Source organism: Halichoerus grypus, chromosome 6 (genome assembly GCF_964656455.1).
Source record: "Halichoerus grypus chromosome 6, mHalGry1.hap1.1, whole genome shotgun sequence".
NCBI classification, from domain to species: domain Eukaryota; kingdom Metazoa; phylum Chordata; class Mammalia; order Carnivora; family Phocidae; genus Halichoerus; species Halichoerus grypus.
In genome coordinates this window covers 132548872-132572599 of record NC_135717.1, presented here as the reverse complement: position 1 = coordinate 132572599, position 23728 = coordinate 132548872, and the positions used below count along the sequence as shown (strand labels likewise).

General features: G+C 35.7%; 1 protein-coding gene across 7 annotated transcripts in view; it reads right to left on the bottom strand.

Annotated features, from left to right (window-relative positions):
- FRS2 (fibroblast growth factor receptor substrate 2) overlaps positions 1-23728 on the bottom strand; it is a 110369-nt gene that overhangs the window by 55596 nt on the left and 31045 nt on the right. For 4 of the 7 annotated variants that reach the window (XM_036110386.2, XM_078076270.1, XM_036110387.2 and 1 more), the window contains 2 exons: positions 5136-5231; positions 3977-4019 (listed from right to left, as the gene is read on the bottom strand). The exons of 1 other annotated variant lie outside the window; for it this stretch is intronic. In XM_036110386.2, the coding sequence (XP_035966279.1) occupies positions 3977-4019; positions 5136-5192 (100 nt within the window). In that variant the 5' untranslated portion in view covers positions 5193-5231. Of the gene's footprint in view, positions 1-3976; positions 4020-5135; positions 5233-23728 lie in introns of those variants that run through there. 2 more of the 7 variants (XM_036110390.2, XM_078076271.1) reach the window with 2 other exon arrangements.

Genomic DNA, 23728 nt, shown 5'->3' with positions numbered 1-23728 from the left:
CCACAAACTGGGGATTCTAATTCTCCTATCCATCAAAACTAGACACCTAATCCTTAAGTAAACAGGCATATTCTAAACTTTAAAAAAATCTAAATTTATGGCATTTGTTATAAATTGGAAATTTTTTTAAAGATTTTATTTATTTGAGAGAGAGCACTCAAGTGCATGAGTGCGGGGCGGGGGGGGGGGGGTAGCAGAGGGAGAGGGACAAGCAGATTCCCCGCTGAGTGGAGAGGCCCACGTGAGGCTGGATCCCAGGATCCTGAGATCATGACCTGAGCTGAAGGCAGACGCTTAACAGACTCAGCCACCCAGGTGCCCCAAATTGGAATTATTTTTGAAATAATATTCTATATAACAGTAGCAAACAAAATTCAAGTTAGTTTATTAAAGCTATTTTAATGAACCTTAAGGTTAAGTGACTATCAATAATTATTCGTTGGCTAGATTTTTGTTTGTATGTTTTTAAAACTTTTTAGGCTATGAGGTTCTTCCAGGTTAGAAACATTTTTTACTTTAAAACTAGTAATTAAATATTCTATATAGAGAAAATATCAGTTAACAGGGTGGCAGTGTAGATTAGTAAAAAGAACCTAAAGCTCACTCCACTCCTAGTTTCATCATTTGTAAAATGAGAATACTATCTGTTTTATTTATGCCATCTCTTAAGATAACAAAGTGAGAATAATGAAATTACTATGCCGTATAAAATACTCAGAAACTAATGAAACTAGAAAAAGGGACTATGTTACCTGATGTCTAATTCTCTGAACTGTTATTTTTAAAAAGAGTGTGGGGAGTATTCAACAATGCATGGGATACTAACTCAATAACAACTTGCAGAGTTGCTGGTCTTCCCATCAAAGATCTTATAAATACTTAGGTGTTGACATATAAATAAATAAATAAACCTCACCATTGGCTTCACTTTTAGCAAACATGAATTCTCTTACCCTTTTCCATTCCATTACTGAATCAGTAACACATTTTCTCTTAGCCCCCAGAATTAAGTGCCCCTAAGATTCTCCTCCCACACAAACTGCTCCCCACAAGGTACCTTTAGATTCTTCTATCTGTTGGAAGCCCTTCCCTGATCCAATCACAGCTATCAATATCCTTCTTCTAAAGTCAGGGATCACCCTATCCTCTCATAGGAGTGTTCCTCTCTCTTTCCTCTTCATTGCTGCAAGGCATACCATCACCATGGACCTGGAGCTTCTAAAGTTCCCACTCTCTGGTAGTTTCTAGTTAGGGGATCCAAGAGAAGTTGCTTTTGCTGATAATGTGCTACTACAGATGAAACTGTGTTTCTGCATCCCAAATTTAGAAACCTGCATTTGTACTCCTTACTCTGTATTAGATTCAGTGATGGGAATTCACAGAACATGGTTATGCCTCAAAGAAATAAAAGAAAAAATAAGATGAATGTTCAAATATAATACAATGTAGAAATTAAAAAGTAATAGCTAATGTAGAAGTTCCAAAATATTACTGCTATCTTTTAACTATTAAGCTTTTGTAGCTAACACTGGAGATTCGAGCATTTTAACACACTGTTTCTAGAAGAAAAATACATGTTTTTGTTAGGCCCCACAATTCTTTCCTTTGACTGTTCTAACGGACTCTTAGCCTTTGAGACAGATGTTTATATTTCCTCTTATCTTCCATAGCATGTAATTCCATTCTTCAGATTTAATTCTAATATAAAAAAATGACCACAAATTGGGACTTTTCTTAAACGCTCATTTAATGTTCCTTATACACTTAAGGAATTTTACATTAACAGTTTCATTTTAATAAATAACCTAAAATACAATGTACCAGTTAGACAAAACAAATTAGAGGAACACTCTGCAACATGGCCTAATCTTAGAAATAAAGAGGGAGGTGGGTGAAGGGGACTACAAGAATCTGACTAAGATCTAATGTATAATTTAAAATACATGAAGTAATAAAACCTTTTATAAGACATAAAGGGATACATATCAAATATACTAAAAGGTCACTTGTATGGGGACTAGTTATAAAGGAAAACAGAAAAACAGTCCTTTAATGAACCAATGATGATGGGTATGACACAAACTGAGGAATATCATTAACTCAATACTCCTGTACTTGAGGTTAAAAACTGATACTTCAAACATAACCATCCTCTTTCATAGTAAACAGAGTTGCTCAAAAATTTAAACAATTTTTTAAATTGTGGTAAAGTATATGTAACATAAAATTTATCATTTCAACCATTTGCTAGTGTACAGTGAACAGTAATTTTTATTAAAGTTGTCATTGTCCTCTTAATACCTCTGACTGTGTAGGAGGATAATACTATATAGATATGAATAATCTTGTTTTGATTATCTTCTACTCTAAAAAAGCTATGGGGACACCTGGGTGGCTCAGTCAGTTGGGCTTCTGCCTTTGGCTCGGGTCATGGTCCCAGGGTCCTGGGATCAAGTCCCACATCGGGCTCCTTGCTCAGCGGGAAGCCTGCTTCTCCCTCTGCCTGCCGCTCCCCCTGCTTGTGCTCTCTTTCTCTCTGACAAATAAATAAATAAAATCTTAAAGAAAAAAAAAAGCTATGAAAGAATCGGCTTTTATAAAAATAAATATTTACCCAACACTTACAGGAGAGCCCTAAGGGTACCAAACAGTAGTATGATCCATCATCATTGTATCACAGATTGTATTAATGTTTAAGAATTCAAACTTCATTTGCCCAAAGAACAGAGACAAAATGTAACAGATCAAGTTCACTAAGATTAAATCTTCTGAAATTTCTGTTTTCACTTTAAGCACAATGGTCCAGGAAAAGAACAATCTGGATTTCTCCTGAAGTACTGCCTTTGAGTAGTGCCCTGGAGGATCAGAGAGTGCTACACACAGGTTCCACGACTCCCTCCCTTTACCCTCTAGAGACAGAAGAAAAATACAGGGGAAAAGCTTCACAAGAAACTTGGAAGTGAAAACTATTGATGCTTTGCTCCCCCACTCTCTCCTCAGCAGCCAACGGGTCTCTTTATTTTAACCCTTTGTTTTCAGTTATCAGGATAAAAACTGACCTGATTAAACCTGTGGCAATTCCAAAAATAGGTGGGAAAGATGTGTTTGGGAGTGCATGTTCCCCTCAGCACAAAGGACAATAAATGAGAAGAGTTACTGATCTGAATAATTCACTTTATAAACATTTTCCAGTTGACAGATTAAATTCATCCGCAGTGATCACTACTACCTATACCAAAGAGTTCCTGAGAAAATTTAAACAATGTAACTTCTTAAGGCCAAGCAATTGATTTTAAGCATACCAATAGGTGATTTTACTATCTACTCATTTGAACATTTCATCCTTCAGAAGTCTAAAAAGTATAACAATCTAAATCAATGTTGATTTAAAATTCATTGTAAAGATGATCATTTAGATTTTTTTAATACTAAATGTTACTAAATATTTTATTACCTACCTAGTAGAAAGCATTCCACTTTTTAAACTAAATGTAGGAGTTCTATAATTTTCATTGGTGGAAACATAGGTAAGTAATCTCCCTTAACTTAAAGCCCCTAAAAGAGCTTCCACGACTCCTCTACCACCCCAAGTCATTTAGGTAATGTCCACTGAGGTAAAAGTTGAATGGGCCCCAAGGGAAGAAGAAAACTTTTTTCCTAAAATGGACAAACCCAATCCTAAGGATGCTAAGAATAAGTTCCTTAATAATGCTAAGAATAAGGATGCCATGAAAAGCAGTACTTGAGTTCCAAAGGTGACTACTTTTATCACACCCTTTTAATCTTAACTCCAAATAAGATGAGGTGCACCTTGTTTGCAAATTCTGAGGTAGTAAAGGAGGAGCTAATAGTGATAATCTTGTAATAATCAAGAAAAGATATGAAATAAATATAGGGGAAAGGATTAAAAAAATCAAGAGCAATTAAGCCTATATTCAACTATATTTGTTTTATTACTATATTAACAATTTCTTACCTTGTGGAATTCTCTTCTGAGAAAAACAGATACAATTCTGTTCCTAAAAAAATTTCAGGTAGAAAAGTTGAAATGTTAGTTTCAAAACAGGAAGCCTCTTAAAAATAAAAAGTTAGCAAAATGCTGATAGAGTACATTCAGAATATCATGACATTTGGTATTACCAAAACTTAAGAGACAATAAGTCTCTAATAATAAAAGTATTTTAATATTTTTATTAAAATATTTATAAAAGTTATTATTTTTATTATTAAAAAAACACTATTCTACTATCAGATCATTTCTTCTAGGTACATCGTAATGTCTTGGCACATTTTCATATTCTAAAACATCAGTACTCAATTGGGTTTTAGTCTTACCAAGATTTAGTATCCTGAAGGGTAGTTTTTAGGTATAATCCGTATGTCGTAAAATTCACCCCTTTAAAGTGTAAAATTTAGTGGTTTTTTACCATATTCACGAAGTTGTATAATCATCACCACCATATTATTCCAGAACATTTTCATTACCCCAATAAGAAACCCTGTACTGAAGAGTACATTTTTATTTGCAGGGAGAAACATCTGAAACAAATTTAATTTTAAAAGATATAAAAGAAGCATAATCTTCACGACACTCTGATCAAAATGATGGGTTTTTGTTTTTTTTTTTTAATGTATAGAACAGAGGCTGGGAAGGAAAACAAATATCCAAACACTTTAAAAGTAGCTGTATTTGGATAGTGGTATTATGGTGACTCTTTTTCATATATTTCTTCTAAAGCTATGATTTTATAATATTACCTTTATGGTTCCTAAAAAGGGACATAAGATGAGGTGTACCTTGTTTGCAAATTCTGAGGTAGTAAAGGAGGAGTTAATAAATTTGTGATAATCTTGTAATAAGAAAAGATATGAAATAAATATAGGGAAAAGGATTTAAAAAAATCAAGAGCAATTAAGCCTATATTCAACTATATTTGTTTTATTACAACACAGACATACATTTTCTAGAGCTACATGCTCTAATTTGTACTACAAACCAAAGTAAAAACAGAAATACAATCCAAAGTAAACACAGAAATACAAGTTGACACTTAAGTCCACTATACTTTTTATTCAATGCTTTTCAAAGTAGATAAAATAAGTATAAAGTTTTAAAAAATTTTGGCCACACTTACTAATCTGGTTGAAAAGCCACAGCTGCATCTTACTTTATGACAAATTGACTGTTTCATCACTTTTGCATCTGGGCATCTACTTCTTAATGGTCATTTCTGAAATAAAGATATAGTAATTAAGAATATAACAAAAACATCAAATCTTTAAGACAATTTTCTAAATTTTCGTGTCTATAAAAGGAACTATCAAAAAATTTCTTGAGCAACCTTCTAATAAGAAACATTAACAGGGCTGAGGATGAGGTGAGAGAGATGGAATATATGCTATCATCCCACAGGACCAGAATTATACAGTTAGGTTACACACACTGAGTATAAAGATCTATAAATTCTTCAGTCCTCAATGCCTTCCACCCACCAGGGTCTTGTAATTCCTAAGAATGTCATTTACAGACTAGAAAAAGAAAAAAGGAAGATGTAGGAGGGGAGCCCTATAACTCCACATTTGAAAACAATAAATTAGCTGATGATGCGTGTTTGTCTCTTTCCCCCTCACACCTATAGAAAGGAAGCTCCAGAGGAGATTTTTATTGGCTTTATTTACTGATATCTTTTGAGCACTTAAGACAATGACTGCCACGCAGTAAGTGCTCAGTAAATATTTATTGAAAGAATAAACTGATGAGTTGATGTAATTTTAATTGATGAGATATTTAACCTGGTACTATTTTAAAATGGCAAATTCTCAAAATGCCATTTTTCCACGCATACACCATTGATATCAATGTCAACTACATCATCGTTATTGTTTTTTCCTCAGTAAACAAAGCCATAATTAAAAGACAAGACAAGGTATAAGACTTCAAGGACCAGAACAAAGGCACATATCATTTTGTAATTTTGTTATTGCAATCTTTGGGGAAAACTTCTAAAAGGGGAATTGCTACAGATATAATTTTGCTAAATATTGCTAAATGTTGCAAGTAGGCTTTTTTTTTTTTAACATGTATGTTCTTTAGCTGCTTGTTGTGGAGACAGCTAGGAATATAAGAAACTCTTTTACATGGAATAAAAGGTTGACAAGTCTCAAGAATAACCCTCAAGGAGACCAGTAGTTCCCTACTTCCCATGCTATACCTGAATTAATATTACACACAATGCTATTCTTTTTGTAAAAAAAAAAAAAAAAAGAAAGAAAAAAGAAGAAAATGGGAAGACTACAAATATTAATACAGACTTGGGGTTTTTTTCTTTCAAAAGGAAAAAAGCACTGGAAGGATAAACCCAAATCATTTTTAAATGATTATCTACAGAAAAAAGAGAAAGCAGGCTGGAAGGGACAGGGATGGAAGTCAGACTTCTCAGACCTTGTTTTACAGTTTTTACATTGGAGACGTATTTTAAGATCAAATGAACATCAAATGATAATGACATTTTGAACATCAAAACGGTAATGACTACCATTGAAACATTAAATATATTTTTTTCTTTTAAAGATTTATTTATTTATTTGAGAAAGAGAGTGCACGCAAGCGGAGGAAGGGGCAGAGGGAGAGAATATCCAAGCAGACTTCCACTGAGCGTGGAGCCCAACGTGGGCTCCATCCCATGACTCATGAGATCAGGACCTGAGCGGAACACCAAGAGTCAGACGCTAGACTGACTGAGCCACCCAGGTGCCCCCGAAACATTAAATATATTTTTTAAAAATCATGGTCATCTTTAGAGGCTGCTACAGCACTAACTTATTATTCTGAAAGTTGATAAAGGGAAAGAATCAAGCACTTATCCTGGCTTTCTTATATGAAAAATACCTTAGAGTAACCAAGCAGCCAATAAGTGAAAGCTCTTTTTTATAGGATTCCAAATTATAAATGTAGAAGGAATGATAAAATTAGAAAATCATCATTTTTTAATACCTAATGAAAAAACGGATCTAAAAAATGACCAATGGTTGCTAAAACCATTAGGTAAAAGACTAATGGGAAACTTTATACTGGATAAATCAAGTAGACAAAATTTGAACCCAGCAATAACATCATTTAAAAATGGGTCAAACACTATGTGCAGAAATATTCATCGCTACGCATTAAGTGTTCCTCCTGGGAGCTCCAGTTTCAAAAGACATCCATAACGTTACCACTTTAACACTTCCATTTTGACCACCATGGTCCACGCCACCTTAGTTCTATCTGCATTACTCTAATAGTTCCCTATCTGATCTCCCAGCCTCTCCCTTTGCTCACCTCAATAAGTCAGTCAGATTCGTCCTTTTCAAAAGAAAGTCAGATCATGTCATTCTTCTGCTCAAACCCTCTAATTGAGTCCATCTCACTACTCTAAAAGCCAAAATCGCTAACAAAGGCCTTAAGGACCATGATCTGATATTTCCCTTCCACATCTCTCGGACATCATCTCCTACCACTTTCCCCCTTGTTCACTCCATTCCAGCCACACTGGCCTCTTGCCTCTCCTTAAACACTTCAAGCACGTTCTCACTTCAGGGCCTCAGGACTTGTCTTTCCCTCTGCCTGGAACACCAGGTATCTCTCTGTCTTATTCCTCCTCCACTTCCTCTAGGACTTGGTTTTTACAAGTGATCTCATCAAGAGATAGGTCCCTAGGCAAAATATCTGCCTCAGATTTTCTTATCTGGCAGAGAATATGTAAGGAGAAATATTTTGGAGATGATAATCATCCAAAATATGAAAGTCACCAATTACCATATCTTTGTGTCTAAGTATCTGGAGAGCTATACTGTCCCTTTTAAAAGATTCTCATGGTCCCAACTTCAAAGAATTAATGAAGATATAGCACGATAAAGAAGCACAATAGTGTGGGGTTTTTTTTTTTTGGTTGTTGTTTTATTTTTAAATCATCTGTATTTAACTCTAGGAAGGAATGGTAAATGATGTGAATTAAATGCGTCCCATTAAAGGGGCACCTGGGTGACTCAGTCGGTTAAGCATCTGCCTTCAGCTCAGGTCATGATCCCAGGGTCCTGGGATCAAGCCCTGCATTGGGCTCCCTGCTCAGCGGGGAGTCTGCTTCTCCCCCCTGCTCATGTTCTCGCTCTCTCAAATAAATAAATAAAATCTTTAAAAATAAATAAATAAATAAATGAGTCCCATTAAAAAACAACAACTAGCAAAATAAATGGCCCTTTCCTCCCACTCCTTTAGGGACTTCTCTTTGGGATTACATTATAAAGTCCCAAGTAATCTCAGGAAAAGTTTAAACTTTCAAATTTGTTACCTTTAGGCACCATGACCACCAGAAAGAATCAAAAGAACTCACTAACTCTAACATGACTAGACTAGCTATGACATGGTAGGGATGTTTGAACTTATTTTTCTTTAAATAAACAAACTCCCCTGGGCTAAAGCCTACTCTGCCTTTTAAACATCCTGTGGCTGGCAAGCTTCAAAATCTTAAGAGAGATAGCCAGGGGACAGAGAAAACAGCAAGTATGACTCAGTGATCACATTTAATAGTCTCTGAAGACCAAAACAAAGATACCAGTTCTGGCAAGAGATCTCTAGAACAGCCCCAAAACTGACTTATCCACATACCTTTCATCTGAACAATCTATTTTCACTTAGTTTAAGGTTCACAAAGCACTTGTTATGTGCCTATCAGACCTTAGGTACAAAAATAAACCAAGAGCACAAGAAAACAATCAGCAGTTTAATGTTAAAATCTGCTTTGTTTGGGGAGGGGGGTGAAGAGAAGTCTTGAGTATTTTTGTGCAGAAATACCCCCACTCATTTAGAAATCAGACTTCAGCAAGATCAACCATGTCAAAGAAGGCTTGTGATATTAAAGTAACCCTTCTTGAGCAACTCTTTTTTGAGAGAGAGAGAGGGCATGTGCACACAGAAGGGGGGGGGGGCAGGGACAGGGACAAGGAGAGAGAATTTCAAGGAGGCTCCATGCCCAGCGCAGAGCCCCAAGCAGGGCTTGATCTCATGTCCCTGAGATCATGACCTGAGCAGAAATCAAGAGTCAGTCGCTCAACCGACTGAGACACCCAGGTGCCCCCTTCTTGAGCAACTTCTGTGTGCCAATTATTTACATTAGCTCACTTAATTCTCAGAACTTCTCTATGGAAAAGGTATTAACAAAGCACACAGAGTGGTTAAATAACTTGTCCAAACCAGAAAGAAACAGCTCCAGGATGCAAAATCTGTTTTCTTTTCACTATTATAATCTGCAGTAAACTGGAATGAAATTATTAGTCACAAATACAACATATGCCCTATAGGAGTAACATGTAAATCCAGGTGGCTCATATAAGAAATGTTCCATTCTTCCAAAGCTGCTTTAGATAAGAGGACAAGGGGGGTGCTGCCTGGGTGGCTCAGTCGTTAAGCATCTGCCTTCTGCTCAGGTCATGATCCCAGGGTCCTGGGATTGAGTCCCACATCAGACTCCGTGCTCAGCGGGAAGCCTGCTTCTCCCTTTCCCACTCCCCCTGCTTGTGTTCCCTCTCTCGCTGTGTCTCTGTCAAATAAATAAATAATAAAAAAATAAATAAAAATTTAAAAAAAGGACAAAGGGGAAGTTTCACTGTTATATATTAATAAGAAACTTATGGCATTAAGAGATGAATCAGAAAAATATGCAACATTGAGGTCTAAGGGAGTCACACCACAGCTCACTAACTAGTATTCTTTCACAATGATTAACCTGTATCACCTCTAAGTCACTGATGGCTATTCCATACACTCAGAGAAGTCTGGGAAGAAACATTAAGATTTAACGGACGGGGTACACAGGTGTTTATCAAAACAGTTTCTGTACTTTTCCAGATGTTCGAAATATTTCTTTCACTCTTGATATATAGATATGTAGATATATACAAATACATACATTAAAGTATCCCATTAATTTCTTAAAATTTACAACAAAATTAGTAGAGTTAAGAGTCCTAATTTCCCTTTTCTAGAAAATTCTCCCACGTGGAGCACCTTAGTTCCTGACTCCACGGGATGACACTTATTGGCCTCAGTTCTTTATACTCAACAGAACCTAATGAGTCATCAATCAGAAAATATTTTGTAGAAATATTTTTTCAGAAATGTAAATTTGATTATTATTAGATGCACCCACTGCCTAAGACACAATAAAATAAATAAAAGTAACATGCATATTGTAAAATAAAAAGGTAATTACAATCAAGGACACATCACTGAGGAAAGGTAGTCTTGCTTCACTAATGTCCTTAGTTATGTGAAGAAAGTGAAAATTCCTTGGAACGAATTATCCCCATTGCCTAAAAAACACGCCATTTAAACAATGGACTCCTTTACAGAGAAGAGACTCAACAGACTGATGATTTAAACTTTCCAAAGGCCTAAATACATATGCTGTTCTTCTAAATACTTGATTGTGTCCTGGGAATTGTCAGCATAAATTAACACTTAAAAAAAAATCTCTCAATTTTAATTCATTGCACTGATGGTTAGGAATGATGAAGGGGAGGACACACTCTCCCCCAGAACACCAATTATGAATAATACAACCTATTTGAAAACAAAAACAAAAAACAAAAAATAGGATTTTAGTGTTTCTTTCTCAATGACAAAATACTTTGTGTGCAGACCTATCATTTAGACTAAATAAAGATAATAGGATAGCCTGCATGGTTTTGAAGTCAATGTTGGGGGCATCACCTACAGCATTTGCTATTTTGGTTTATATTTTAACAAAATGGAAGTGCAGAGCATACAGAGTATTGTTTCTTAGAACTTTATCACACATACAATCTCTCCTACAGTTAATGTTTGTCTCTTTCTCTCTCTCCTTCCTTTCCTTCCCCTGGCACTCATACACACAGCACGAGTAACTATTATTTTTAAAAACTTTTGTTTTGAATACAAACATGCTAGGCACATGCTGGCCATGATATAAAATGTATTTCTTAGTAAGAAACAATAGGCCATCTTAACATGTGATTCTATGTAGAACATCAAGGTAAATATTTCCAGAGTTAATTTTCTTCTGTATCTTCAACATTATACATAACAAGGAGATTTATACAAATCTAAGTATCAGAGTTTGTGGCTTTATTGTTTTTCATGAATTTTAATACTATACACAATAAAATAGTCACTATGGAGAGTGGCTTGATATTAAAGTAGGTTTACCTTTCTTTCAGGGAGCTGAGTTACTTAAATACCAAAAGACCTCAGTATTTGATACCCTCCTCTTGAAGATGCTGTCATCATAAGTATGTGTCCCAGGAACTGTCACCTAACTCCATGAATGTCCTCAAAAGTGGAAACAACTTTTATAATACTCACTTCAGCCCTTTTCTTTTCTAGGTGGTAACCCATAACTTCAAAAATAGAAATCAACCAAGAAGGAGTTATAATTTTTTTCTACATTCCTCCTTTATCTGTTAGGAGGAAAATACCATCTTCATTCTTTAGTAGTTCTGGTGGGCTCTAAATATTTTTCAGCAATATATTAGAGACTTTTTTTTCTACAACCGAACTCTTTTAAGATAATTTCTCAAGAATGGGCACTGTACAAGGGACAAAAGAAAGAAGGAATGACCAATGTCTTCAACTAGTTTCCAGCGAATTAAAAAGCAGAATTCATGTCACATGAAAAGACCTTCAATAAATCCATGTCCTGAAACACTCAATACAAGCTATACCTGGTTTTCTTTGAACTACAGCTATTAAATACCGTTTCTCCTAAAAATCCACAGAACTTTTCGGTACAGCCATCAGATAATTCAAAGGAATTCAGTGGCCCTACATAACTTGTCCCTCCTTCATGATATTCTATTTTTAAATGGCATGTAGGGGGGAAAAATGCTAGGAAGGAGGGTGAGAAAGACAAGCCTTATGAATTGGCCATATTAGAAATAACAGAACAGATTTTGAGAGTAGCAGAGAAAAAAAGACTGTGAAATCATTTTATATTTCACAGGTGAAGAAACTGAAACAGCTTATGGGCAAAGAAAGAACTGAAGTTCACATTATAAATGGTATTTTCCCCCAGAGCTACCCATTCCAACAAATCTATAATAAGTATTTTAGCCTAATACATATATAACATAATCAGAATGGAGTGCCATGCTGAAGAGTTTAAAAGAATGCATGAATTCTGAGTACAATACATAAGTTAAGGGAAATTAGAAATGGCCTATGTGTCCTTTAGGAATGACAGAATTCCAATAAGTAACATGTTTCCTTACTGGAGCTCTTTAGGACAGTCTGGGTTGGATGGATCACTGTTCTGGCCCAGCAGGACATCTCTTAAAAGATGACTAATTAAATTCACCATTAGCTAATGTCCATAAAGAGAAGAAACTTGTCTATATGCCAATATCATATTTACAACCTGGTAGCTTAATAAAAGGACTATGCCCATTTGAGGATTGCTGGCCCGCTAAAATGTTAATAAAAGAGGCATAAATCTCAAAGTAAAGTAGTAGAATAGCCGAGTAAATAACATCAATTGCATTTATACAAAATTCCTTTGTATACAGCCAGCATTGGACAAAACAAGAAATTCATAGAAAAATAAGAGTTCTCAAATTAAAATGTACATCCTAAGAAAGATCAGACAAAGGTAAGGACAAAAAACATAGTATATTCAATATTAAAAATGTAATATGTAAAGACAACAAAAATCACTTTTAATTTCATGGACATTTACCTTACATCAAGTATTTCTCTAGCACCGAACCCACATTTAGATTGCCTACAAGAGTATGTGTGTGGAAGGGCACTTGACCTACTCACTTTCACAAAAATTATAGCTGCCCATTTAGTCCCAAAGGCACAAGTGAATAAAATAACAGTATTATAAAGCTCTATTTTGGTAGCATAGAAAAATCTGCAGGACAGACAGACTTGTGCTAAAGCAATAATTAACAAGAGTTGTGGTTTATGAAGAAATACTCTAACTTGGCCGACATCACAGTAACTATGGGAGTTTCTCTTTATGATTCCTCCCCCCAAAACCAAGTTGGATACATCCCAAGTTAAATAACAGCTCCTGTTTATTACTCCTAGATATCACATTTTTTTAGCTTTAAAATAGAAGTCCATAAGTCAATTTAAAATGCAAACTGTTACAGAGGCTTAAAACTTACTGTTTACTCTAGAGAAAGCATTGATTCCAACTTAAAAAAAAAAAAAAGGCCTCAATGACTTTCCTAAAGCAGAGGAGGGGGAGTTCCACTGTGTTTCAAGCTGCCATTACAAATAACAAAGGACACAAAGAATGATGCCGCTTGTAGGACAACATGTGTGTCGCGTGCCCCCCCCCCATTCCTTCCATATGTATTTGTCTGTGTCTCCCTGGGGTGTGTGTGTGTGTGTGTGTGATGTTTCTCCCTTCCTGCCTCAGTCTTGGTCATGTCTATGTCCCCTCTCCTTCTTGTTCATCTGTCTCCCCTTACACTCAGTAACTGGCTTCCAAGCACTGATATTCCGAAAGAAAGCACTGTGTCAGGCTGTAGCCTGTGGCAAAGTCACAAAATGCGAAATTACAATTCACAAAATGAGAAAAAGAATCAGAAATTATTTAGTCAGTTGAAAATAGAGAAAATTAAAGCCACAAATTTTCAACTTCCTTTAAAATGCCTAAATACATATATATGCCATACATAAGATTTTAATAAATTGAGTGGTCAAGCTAACAGATTTATTTATAATATTTTGAGGTAAATGTATCGGGGGGGATTTTTTAAAGAATCAGTTTAATACAGAGGTTATAAGCACAGGCTTTGGAATCATAGCTCTGAGTTTGTGTCTCAGCTCTAAACTGACTGTATGAACTCTCTTGGCCAATTATTTCATGTCTAATGCTGTGAGGATGGTCTGCGATAGGGCTTGTAAGACAGTTTTAGCATGGTGACTATCACATAGTGAGGACTCAACACATATTACATATAAAACATCAGATGCAGTCAATGTTTATCTTTTTTTTTTTTTTTTGGTCTGCTTAGCATCTGAACTTTCCCTTAAGTTTGGGAATTTCCCCACCTTATGATTTCAGAAGGTCAAATAGTTTTCCCGCATCTTAAATTTGAGAATCCAACCCCCCCAATTTTATGGTTTCAAAAGATTAAAGACTTTCTCACGTGTCCTATACATGTAGGACATGGGCTCTGCCAAATACACATGCCTAGCCTAGACTACGAATGGGCAACTAGTGAGCAGGCAAAATAGAGACCAAAAGGAACTCTCTCCCACATTAACGGTGGAGTAATTGCAGCAAGGTCAAGTTCAGGGCAGAGGTGGCAGCATTTAGAGTCATCCAGAGCTAGCCGTATCACTGGGGCAGGCTGTGGCGTCTGTCAGTCTGTCTCTAGATGCTACCAGCATCCTCATGGGAATCATTGTGCAATGTGATTTTGGGCATTGTTTCTGGCTGCTTAGCCCTGAATACTGGTTCTCTAACCCTGGAGCAACAATTTGATGAGCCCCTGAGCTCTACTCAGTATCCCTTTAAAATACATGATATGCTTGAATTGGTTTTTACTGCCACCAGGAATTCTTACTGACAAATCAGGTAAGGGTAACATCCATTTTCACTTGCCCCACCCCCACATGGGAAAAGAGACTCTACTTTAAATCTCTCCAGAGACACAAAAGTATTGTTCACTTTCAACCAACTGCTTTATTCTGTAAGGTCTTAGAAACCTTATTCTTACACATTTTAGATAATCATTTTCCTAAGAAAAATGATTGAATGAGAATGAGAAATAACATCAATTTTAGATTTATTTCAAAGGAATACAGTCAATAATAAGCAATGACACAAGAAAATAACTAAATGGAAGGAGTGACCATCATTGAGGTAACAGAAATTACCCTAACACGCCTAAAACCACCTTGTATCTATTCTCAACAGCTTTCTTCCCGGCAGGAGCTATTTACTTGAGGTTCTACAACCAAGGGGCTCCTCTGCCTCTTAAGGGTCATCTTAAGGTCAAAATTTTTAAAAATTATTATCAAAAAGCCTTAAATAGTCCTCTTTTGTTTTAACAAACAACTCGGTAAAATATATGTATTTAACAAAACTATTCAATTCTCTGTTAAAACGGTCCAGAGCAAGTAAGTACCTGATTGCCACAGGTTGATTTTTTCAATATATAAAACACACTCCTCTTCCTCTGCCAGATTTCTCTGCAGGGCTATTTTACAGTTCAGTAATGCTTTTTCCACTGTTTAGAATGTTACAGCTCAAATATGGTTTGTTTGTTTTTTTTTAATATTTTTTTTATTTATTTATTTGACAGAGAGAGAGATAGCGAGAGCAGGAACACAAGCAGGGGGAGTGGGAGAGGGAGAAGCAGGCTTCCTGCCAAGCAGGGAGCCCAATGTGGGACTCGATCCCAGGACCCTGGGATCATGACCTGAGCCGAAGGCAGACGCTTAACGACTGAGCCACCCAGGCGCCCACAGCTCAAATATGTTAATTTTATTACTTGTCAATACAAATGTGATACAAGGTTTGTGGGGAGGGTGAAACTGGGGGACTAAATGTGTTTTGTTTTGTTTTGGATCTCAGGAGCCAGTTACCATACAGAGTTAAAACTATGCTTTAATGACTAGAAGAACAATCTGAACAAAATCAAATATAGCCTTAAAAAAAAACCTGATACTCTTTTCAGATTAAAATTTAGAAAAATAATCAAGCATTTGACATCTAATATATACCTAATGTATTAAAAATTCGGTAGAATTAAAAAACTGAATTTTGGCAGAGATTTGTGGGGGAAGAAAAAAGGCCACAGATTTTTAGGGTTCATGACAATCATGCATTAGATGTCCTAAATTATGTTATAGGACAGAAGTAGCTGAGGCCATAAGCGTTAAACACATCTTACCCAAGGAACCTATCTTATGATTTCTAGCTCAGTAATATCATTAAAACATCTTCAGCCTGTCCTTTAAATTGAGTCAAAATAAAGTTAATTTAACATCATATGGTTTTAATTCCTGGATTTTAAAATAACAAAAAAATATTAAAACCAAGGCAAGGGATTTCAAAATCCAACTGTTAATATTCTTTTTAATATAAATAAAGGCCTGATTTATGATACTTTATACATACCCTGGACTTATCAATGTAAAAAAGTCATCGAGAAAAATAAAGACTTTTATAGTGTCCATGACTTCATTTCTATATAACTTCCAAGATGTGTTATAAAGCGAAATCATGGGGTGCCTGGGTGGCTCAGTCATTAAGCGTCTGCCTTCAGCTCAGGTCGTGGTCCCAGGGTCCTGGGATGGAGTCCAGCCTCGGGCTCCCTGCTCTGTGGGAAGCCTGCTTCTCCCTCTCCCACTCCCCCTGCTTCTGTTCCCTCTCTCACTGTGTCTCTCTCTGTCAAATAAATAAATAAAATATCTTAAAAAATAAAAAATAAAAAAATAAAGTGAAATCATTTTTGCCTATGTGCTAAGGGATATTTCATTAATCACCAGTTTTAATTTATTGGTTGTAGTTTACTGCATGAATTATACCTAAACAACATAAATCAAACTTATGGTATTTAACAATGACGACAACAAAATTTTTCTGGTTATAATCCACCTGCCCTAAAAGAAGACTATAATCCCTTACAGAAAAGTTCCTTTGCATTCGGTTAAAGCTAAACGTAGCTTTCTACTTAGGGAGTAAAAAGAAAAAGTTCACACAAATCTAACTCTTCTTTAAATGAGACATGTTCAAAAAAAATAAAATAAATGAGGCGTGTTCAAGCCAGGCTTACAAGCTAACTATATTTGTGTTTCATGAGAGGCCTAGAAGACACAAGACTAAAGAGGACTTAAGGCTATTTCTGGATTACTACTCTATAATGAGGAGTAATTTATGCTATCAAACAACAGTAACAATCAAAACACTTTAAAAAGGAGGCAGATGAGAGCTAACAAAGTCCTATCAAAATAAGGTACAAGAACAAAAAATACCTGAAAACCCAAAGAGAAATGGGAGTAACTATGTGTATAAAGCGACAAAGTTTAAAGCAAGGATCGCAAACCCAAGGTGACATACAGTACTGCTACTTCCCCTCCTTCAAAAAACTGGCCGAAAAAGGTAACAGGTGACAGCTCTATGGAGCTTGGCAGAAGCCTTGGAAACCTCTAGATGGTTATTACAAAGCAATGGGAGTTGTCAGACCAAACCAAACACTGCCATTCCTGGTTTAGATTGAGTGGAGAAAGATTTTAAAAGAAAAACCATTAAGGAGGGAATGAGGGTAAGGAAAAACAGTAACACAAAGAGCCCCAAATATCTACTGAGGTTTTGTTTTTTTTTTTAGGTTACATACAGTGTTTCATTTAATCCTCACAACAAACTTTAACACAGATCATGGAATTCAACAACTGACCTAACCCTCTATCCATCCTCACACATAATTTGACCAGAACAGAATTTTTTAATACAATTTTAATTATTTAATAATCATGTTTTTAATTGAAAGCCTGGAAAATATAATGGATGTACCAAAATTCATATCTTTTTTTCTGCTTTTATAATTAATATTTTAATGAACACCTTGTACATAAATTTCTGTGCACATTTTTATTCCATTTATAAAGTATTATAAATGGAATTCTGGGTCAAAGAGTGTGAGTACATTCTGCCAGAACATCTGATTTTAATATTACTGAAATGATGAAGGGATGATGGCTCCTTGAGGAAAACAATTACGCCTCCTTCTCGCTTTGCATCCACAACACTCAGATGCATAAGCAAGTTTTCTATAACTGCTGACCGAATGAAGGCGGGTTCTTCCCTCAGCATACAGTCTCAGAAGGGAGATGTTAGAAGACAGCAAGCATGCCGAATATCAAAATCATCAATGAGCTCTTCTTAGGAAGAAAAGAGCGTGAATACTGACACTGCTATCTAATATATTTCTGTTGAAAAGAATCTGGGGGCTCAGTCGTTAAGCGTCTGCCTTCGGCTCAGGTCATGATCCCAGAGTCCTGGGATCGAGCCCCGCGTCAGGCTCCCTGCTCGGCGGGAAGCCTGCTTCTCCCTCTCCCACTCCCCCTGCTTGTGTTCCCTCTCTCTCTGCCAAATAAATAAATAAAATCTTAAAAAAAAAAAAGAATTTGGGGATCTTATAAATAGATTGTATTTAAAAAATACAGAACTTTAACCAGTACACAACACATGGAGGACACTATTTCTCCCAGTTAAAATTATCTAGATGCCAGCATCTGTTATTGTCCATGGAGACCATTTCAGAACATGTTCATATTCAAAATGCAAAGAACTAAATATTTTAATAGTAGCTAGATTTGTCATTTTACTTTGATTTTCTATCAAAAATCATCATCTATTATCATCAGATTCTAATGATATTATAGGAGGCAATCTCCCCATAAAGATGAAAAAGAGCTTCACTATAAAACAATGTGCCAGGCATTGATCTAGCACTGCAGAAGTTATTAATTTAATCCTCACAACATTACACGGTAGATATTATCTCTATTTCACAGGTTAAAAAAACCTAAAGCACAGAGAGGTTAAGAAACTTGCTTATTTATCTGAACCCAGGCATTCTCACACCTCTATTCTCCACACAAAACTGACCTCTAGTAGCAAGCAAAAAGCACTTAACAGTTTCTGGCATAGCGTTCAGTGGACACTGGTGAGAAAGGGCATGATGACAATATACTTGCCAGAAAACAGGAAATTCAATCAATCCAGGTGGATTATTTTTTCCTTTAGTAAATAATTATTCATTACTCATTATGGACCAAAAGCTGTATTAGAATGTGGGAGTACTCTCCACACCTTGTGAAACACTAGGTCTAAGAAAGAAAGGAGACAGATCATATAATGTAGTTATCTAGTGTAGATAGATCTAATGTAGTTAGAATAAAATAAAACTGACAGGTTTCACGGCCCAAAAGGAGAAATTAATTCTGCCACGGGCACTCAGAGAAGTGGCACAGGGGAGGAAATACCTCAACTACACTCTGAATAACAGGCTTTTACAGAAATTTCTAGGTAACAGTCTATCTCCCAAAATCCCTCCCCACAGGAGGGCCAGGCTCTCACTGCTGCAGCAGCAGAGAATATGTCTTAGCACAGTGGCACCATCTTGGGTGAGAAGAGGAGGTTGTAAATAGGTCTGAGGAATCAAAACCAGCCAACACAACAGGAACCAGGGATAAAGAATGAGCACATCTATGAATCCTAATTTGATAGCCAACGTAACTATAAAACTGCCTTTATTTGTCTGGCACACCTGTATCTAAATCCCTAATTTAAACAAACTGGGGTGCCTAGGTGGCTCAGGTGGTTAAGCATCTGACTCTTGATCTCAGCTCAGGTCTTGAACTCAGGGTCATGCGTTTAAGCCCCATGTTGGGCTTTAAAAAATAAATAAATAAATAAATAACTGGGCGCCTGGCTGGCTCAGTAGGTTAAGCATCTGCCTTCGGCTCAGGTCATGATCTCAGGGTCCTGGGATCAAGCCCCACATCAGACTCCCTAGTTCAGCAGGGATTCTGCTTCTCCCTCTCCCCTGCCCCTGCTCATGCTCTCTCTCACTCTCTCTCTCTAATAAATATTTTTTTAAAAAACTGAATTTTAAAAATGATAAATGAAGAATATAGGGGGGAGAGCAGACCTTCAGTTAAGCAAGACTGACTTTGACTCCTTCCTGAAACCTCACCTGAAAAGGTTAGAATTTTTAGAAGTATAAAACTCATAAGAATAAAGAAAATGAAGAAAGATACATCAGCAAATGAAAGAAGTTAACAATATTCTGGAAGCTAGAAAAGGAGAAAAGTGGTAACTAAATTAACAAGAGCAAGAAAGCTGAAACCTAAACCCAAGAAGCAGCCATCGAGAAGCAAGCTGGTGAAGACACAGGGAGTTAGAGTTTGGTAGGTACAGTTTCAGTTTGGGCTGATGTAAAAATTCTGAAGATTTATGGACAGTGGTGATTGTTATACAACAATGTGAATGTACTTAATACCACTGAACTGTACACTTTAAAATGGTTACAATGAAAAATTTTAGGTTATGTATATTTTATCATATTACCACAGTAAAAAAGAGAAATAAGTGGATTCATGCTGGAGAAATTTAGATATTGGAAGCATGATGAAGACAAAAACGCAGCAGGGGGCTAGAAACGAGATGACAGATTGAAACTTCATTTAAGTGGCCTCCTCCCAAAAACCAATCTTCTCCTCACCCCTGATGAAAGAAAGTCTAGAGATGCATCTCTGGGGAGGATGGAGCAGAGACCCTGATCTCAGGAACACAAGCCACAACTGAAAGCAAGACGAAATTCCTTACTGAAAACCAGGAAGAATTATGTGAAAGTCTGCATTCTACATAGGATACAAAAGGCAGTCTCCAAGAAGTAAATGAGGCTGAGAGATTGCCTGATATATCCAGCCATATTGAAAGCATCTTAGAGTTGTCACAGAATTGCAAATGGATTAATAATAGGCACAAAGTACATAAAATTTCAAACTCAGATAATTATTTGAGAACACAATTAAGTTGGACAATAAAGGAAATGCAATCCCAGTGAATCTGTGACTCAGCTGAGAAAAATATTTGCATAGTCATAATAATTTAAATACTAAATAAAGAATTTACCCCAAAAAATCCGATATCCTATAAAAGGAACATGACAGAAAAGGAAGTTTATGTAAATGTTTGCAGGCAGTGGATTAATTACGATGACTAATCCTCATTTTTCTTAGAAGGAAGTCAAAATGAACTACTACTAAAATGAACTACTGTCTAAAATGAAAAGCCAACACAAAGCAGAACTGACTTAGAAAAATAAAGGCAAGTATCAGCACAAATAGCTAAAAGAACTGAAACTAATTGCCTCTAAAGATTGGGAATTAGAGGTAAAAAGAGGAAAGAGGACAACTGCTGTTTTATAAGCTTTGAAATATTACTCGACTTTTAAAACTACGTATATACAAATATCACTTTAATTTTTAAATAAAAATTTAAAGAGGTAAAGCAGATTCTGTCATGTTAAAAAGATCTAAAATTGTCTCAATTGAGTATACATCATTTTTTTCAAACTATCATGTTGATTTCTGTTAATTCTACTGAATTTTCAGTAGTATTGAGGGCCAGTGTACTAAATACCTTTCTTATAACACAATTCATGAACTGATACAGTATGCAATTCACTGGAGAAATACTTTGGGCATGTAGCAATTCTAAAGCCTAACTGTTTAAAACTACTCCATAAACACAGTGTTTTATTTATTCCTTTCCCCCTAAGAATATATATTTGGATATATTTATACAAAAGCTTATATTATTTGTAACTCTTGGGTCAAATCCAAATTTTGACATTTTCAATGGCTAGCATTTGTGAGCACCAGGGATGGCAGTGTTTAATTTACCTTTAAGTCTGAATGTCAAACAATACAAGTGGACAAACTGAAAGGCTACCTCATGGAAAAATATACAAAGTACTAAATATGCAAAAGAAAACAGGAAACAATCTTATCTGCAAGAACTGTAGCAACCTGCAACTTTTTAAAAGTCACATTCTTGTGGGTACAAATTCACCAACTAAATATAATCTAATTAACATATTTCTTCTACACAGTCAAAACCAACAACCTCATTCCAGAAAAAGAAAACGCTTCAAAGCACAAGATTAAAACCATGAACAACTACATCAGAATCTATTAATTTTTTAAATTAATGAAGTTCTTTTCATATAAAGATAAAAACCATGAGACTTGGTTTCCCTTCCCAATAGTACTAATGGACTATGCTGATTTACAACATATAACTGCTCAACTTCACGTACTAACTCCATAACATATTTCCAAATATAAACAACTTCTACAAAGGCTTAAGAGCCTTAAAATCACATACAGTAATCCCCTTCCTCCTGTCCGTGTGTTTCAGTTACTCACAGCCAATTGCAGCCTAGAAGCAGATGATCCTCCTTCTGACAGAGTGTCAGAAGATCAGTAGTCACCTAATGCTACGTCACAATGCCTACGTCATTCACTTTGCTTCATCTCACCACGTAGTCATTTTATCATCTCACATCATCACAAGAAGGGTGAGTACAGTACAATAAGATATTTTGAAAGAAACTACATTCACATAACTCTTATTACAATATATTATTGTAGTTGTTCTATTTTATTAGTTATTGTTGTTAATCTCTTATTGTGTCTATTTTATAAGTTAAACTTTATCATAGGTATGTATGTATAGGAAAAAACATAGTGCATAATAGGGTTTGGTACTATCTGCAGTGTCAGGCATCCTTGGATGTATCCCCTGCCGATGAGGGAGAACTATTATGTTATATTATTTACACTCAACACCCACATACTGAAACAAGAAAGAGTGAGAGATACAGCAACCAAAGAAAACCTTAAGTATTTATCAATGAGTGCCCACATGTTAGGAAACATGAAAGGGAAAGATGTGTATGAGACAAGACTCCTGCACTCAAGGAGTTTGAAATTTAGCAATGCAGAAGAGGTGTGAAGTGTGTCTGGTGAGGCTTGCCAAGACTAAGACATGAAAACAATTCGTGAACAATATAAAAGAGTGAAACTGCTGAGTATTAAACTATGAAATATAAATGATAATTATAAATTTAGAGAAGAGGGCACGTACTGAATGGAGCACTGGGTGTTATATGCAAACAATGAATCATGGAACACTACATCAAAAACTAATGATGTAATGTATGGTGATTAACATAACATAATAAAAAAAAAAAAAGAAAGGGGCCTATATAAGTACCACAGTGAAACAGAAAAAAAAATAAAATAAAATAAATAAAATAAGAGTTGCCCTGAAAATGGAAATGGGCCTTGAACTTGGTCCCAAGTAGAAAAGCATTTGAAGAAACTTGGAGAGAAAGATCAATGCCTCTCTTTCTAGATTTTGCTGTATACTTAAATTTTTTCACAATGAAATACTGAAGGCAAACGTATGTAAAATTTTTAAAAAGTAATCTGAAAGACAATGACCCAGAAAAAGGAAAATAAATGAAGCAGTAAATAGAAGGAAAATTACCCACGAAGAAAAAATAAAAATCAACCACATATATTGTGTATCAATAAATGTTCACATTATTTTAATTAGTCTCATTCCATTATTTGAGGATGAATAAGAGTGTTATAATCACACTTCCATAAAGAGACTAACGAAGTTTTGTTTAGCAACAGAACTGTTTAAGGACAGCTGAGATTTCCTGATTCCCAGTCCTATAATCTATCCATTATACTGCATAGAACTTTACATGTTAAGTTTTTTACACTGGATTGACTTCATTATCAACCTCAATCTCCTACTACATCCAAAAGTATTGGAATGCTACAGCCACTGTAAAAAAGAAACAACACCCATTTTTGAGTAAGTATGATATAATACACGCTAGCCAAATGGGTCTTAACATCAAACTTTTATGATCAGAACCATGGTCTTTCCAATAAATTGAAATATGCTACCATTCCAGTGTGTCCTCTAGACAACAGGCCATTCTAATGGTCAGAGAAAGGGAGGATGATGCTCAGGTAGCAAATTTCAGAACTAAAGTCATTGTTTCAAGAATTTATATACAGAATTTTTTCAATGTTTTATCTAAATTATTTTGGTTGTAAGCTGACAGCAACATAAATAGGGATTAAAAATCA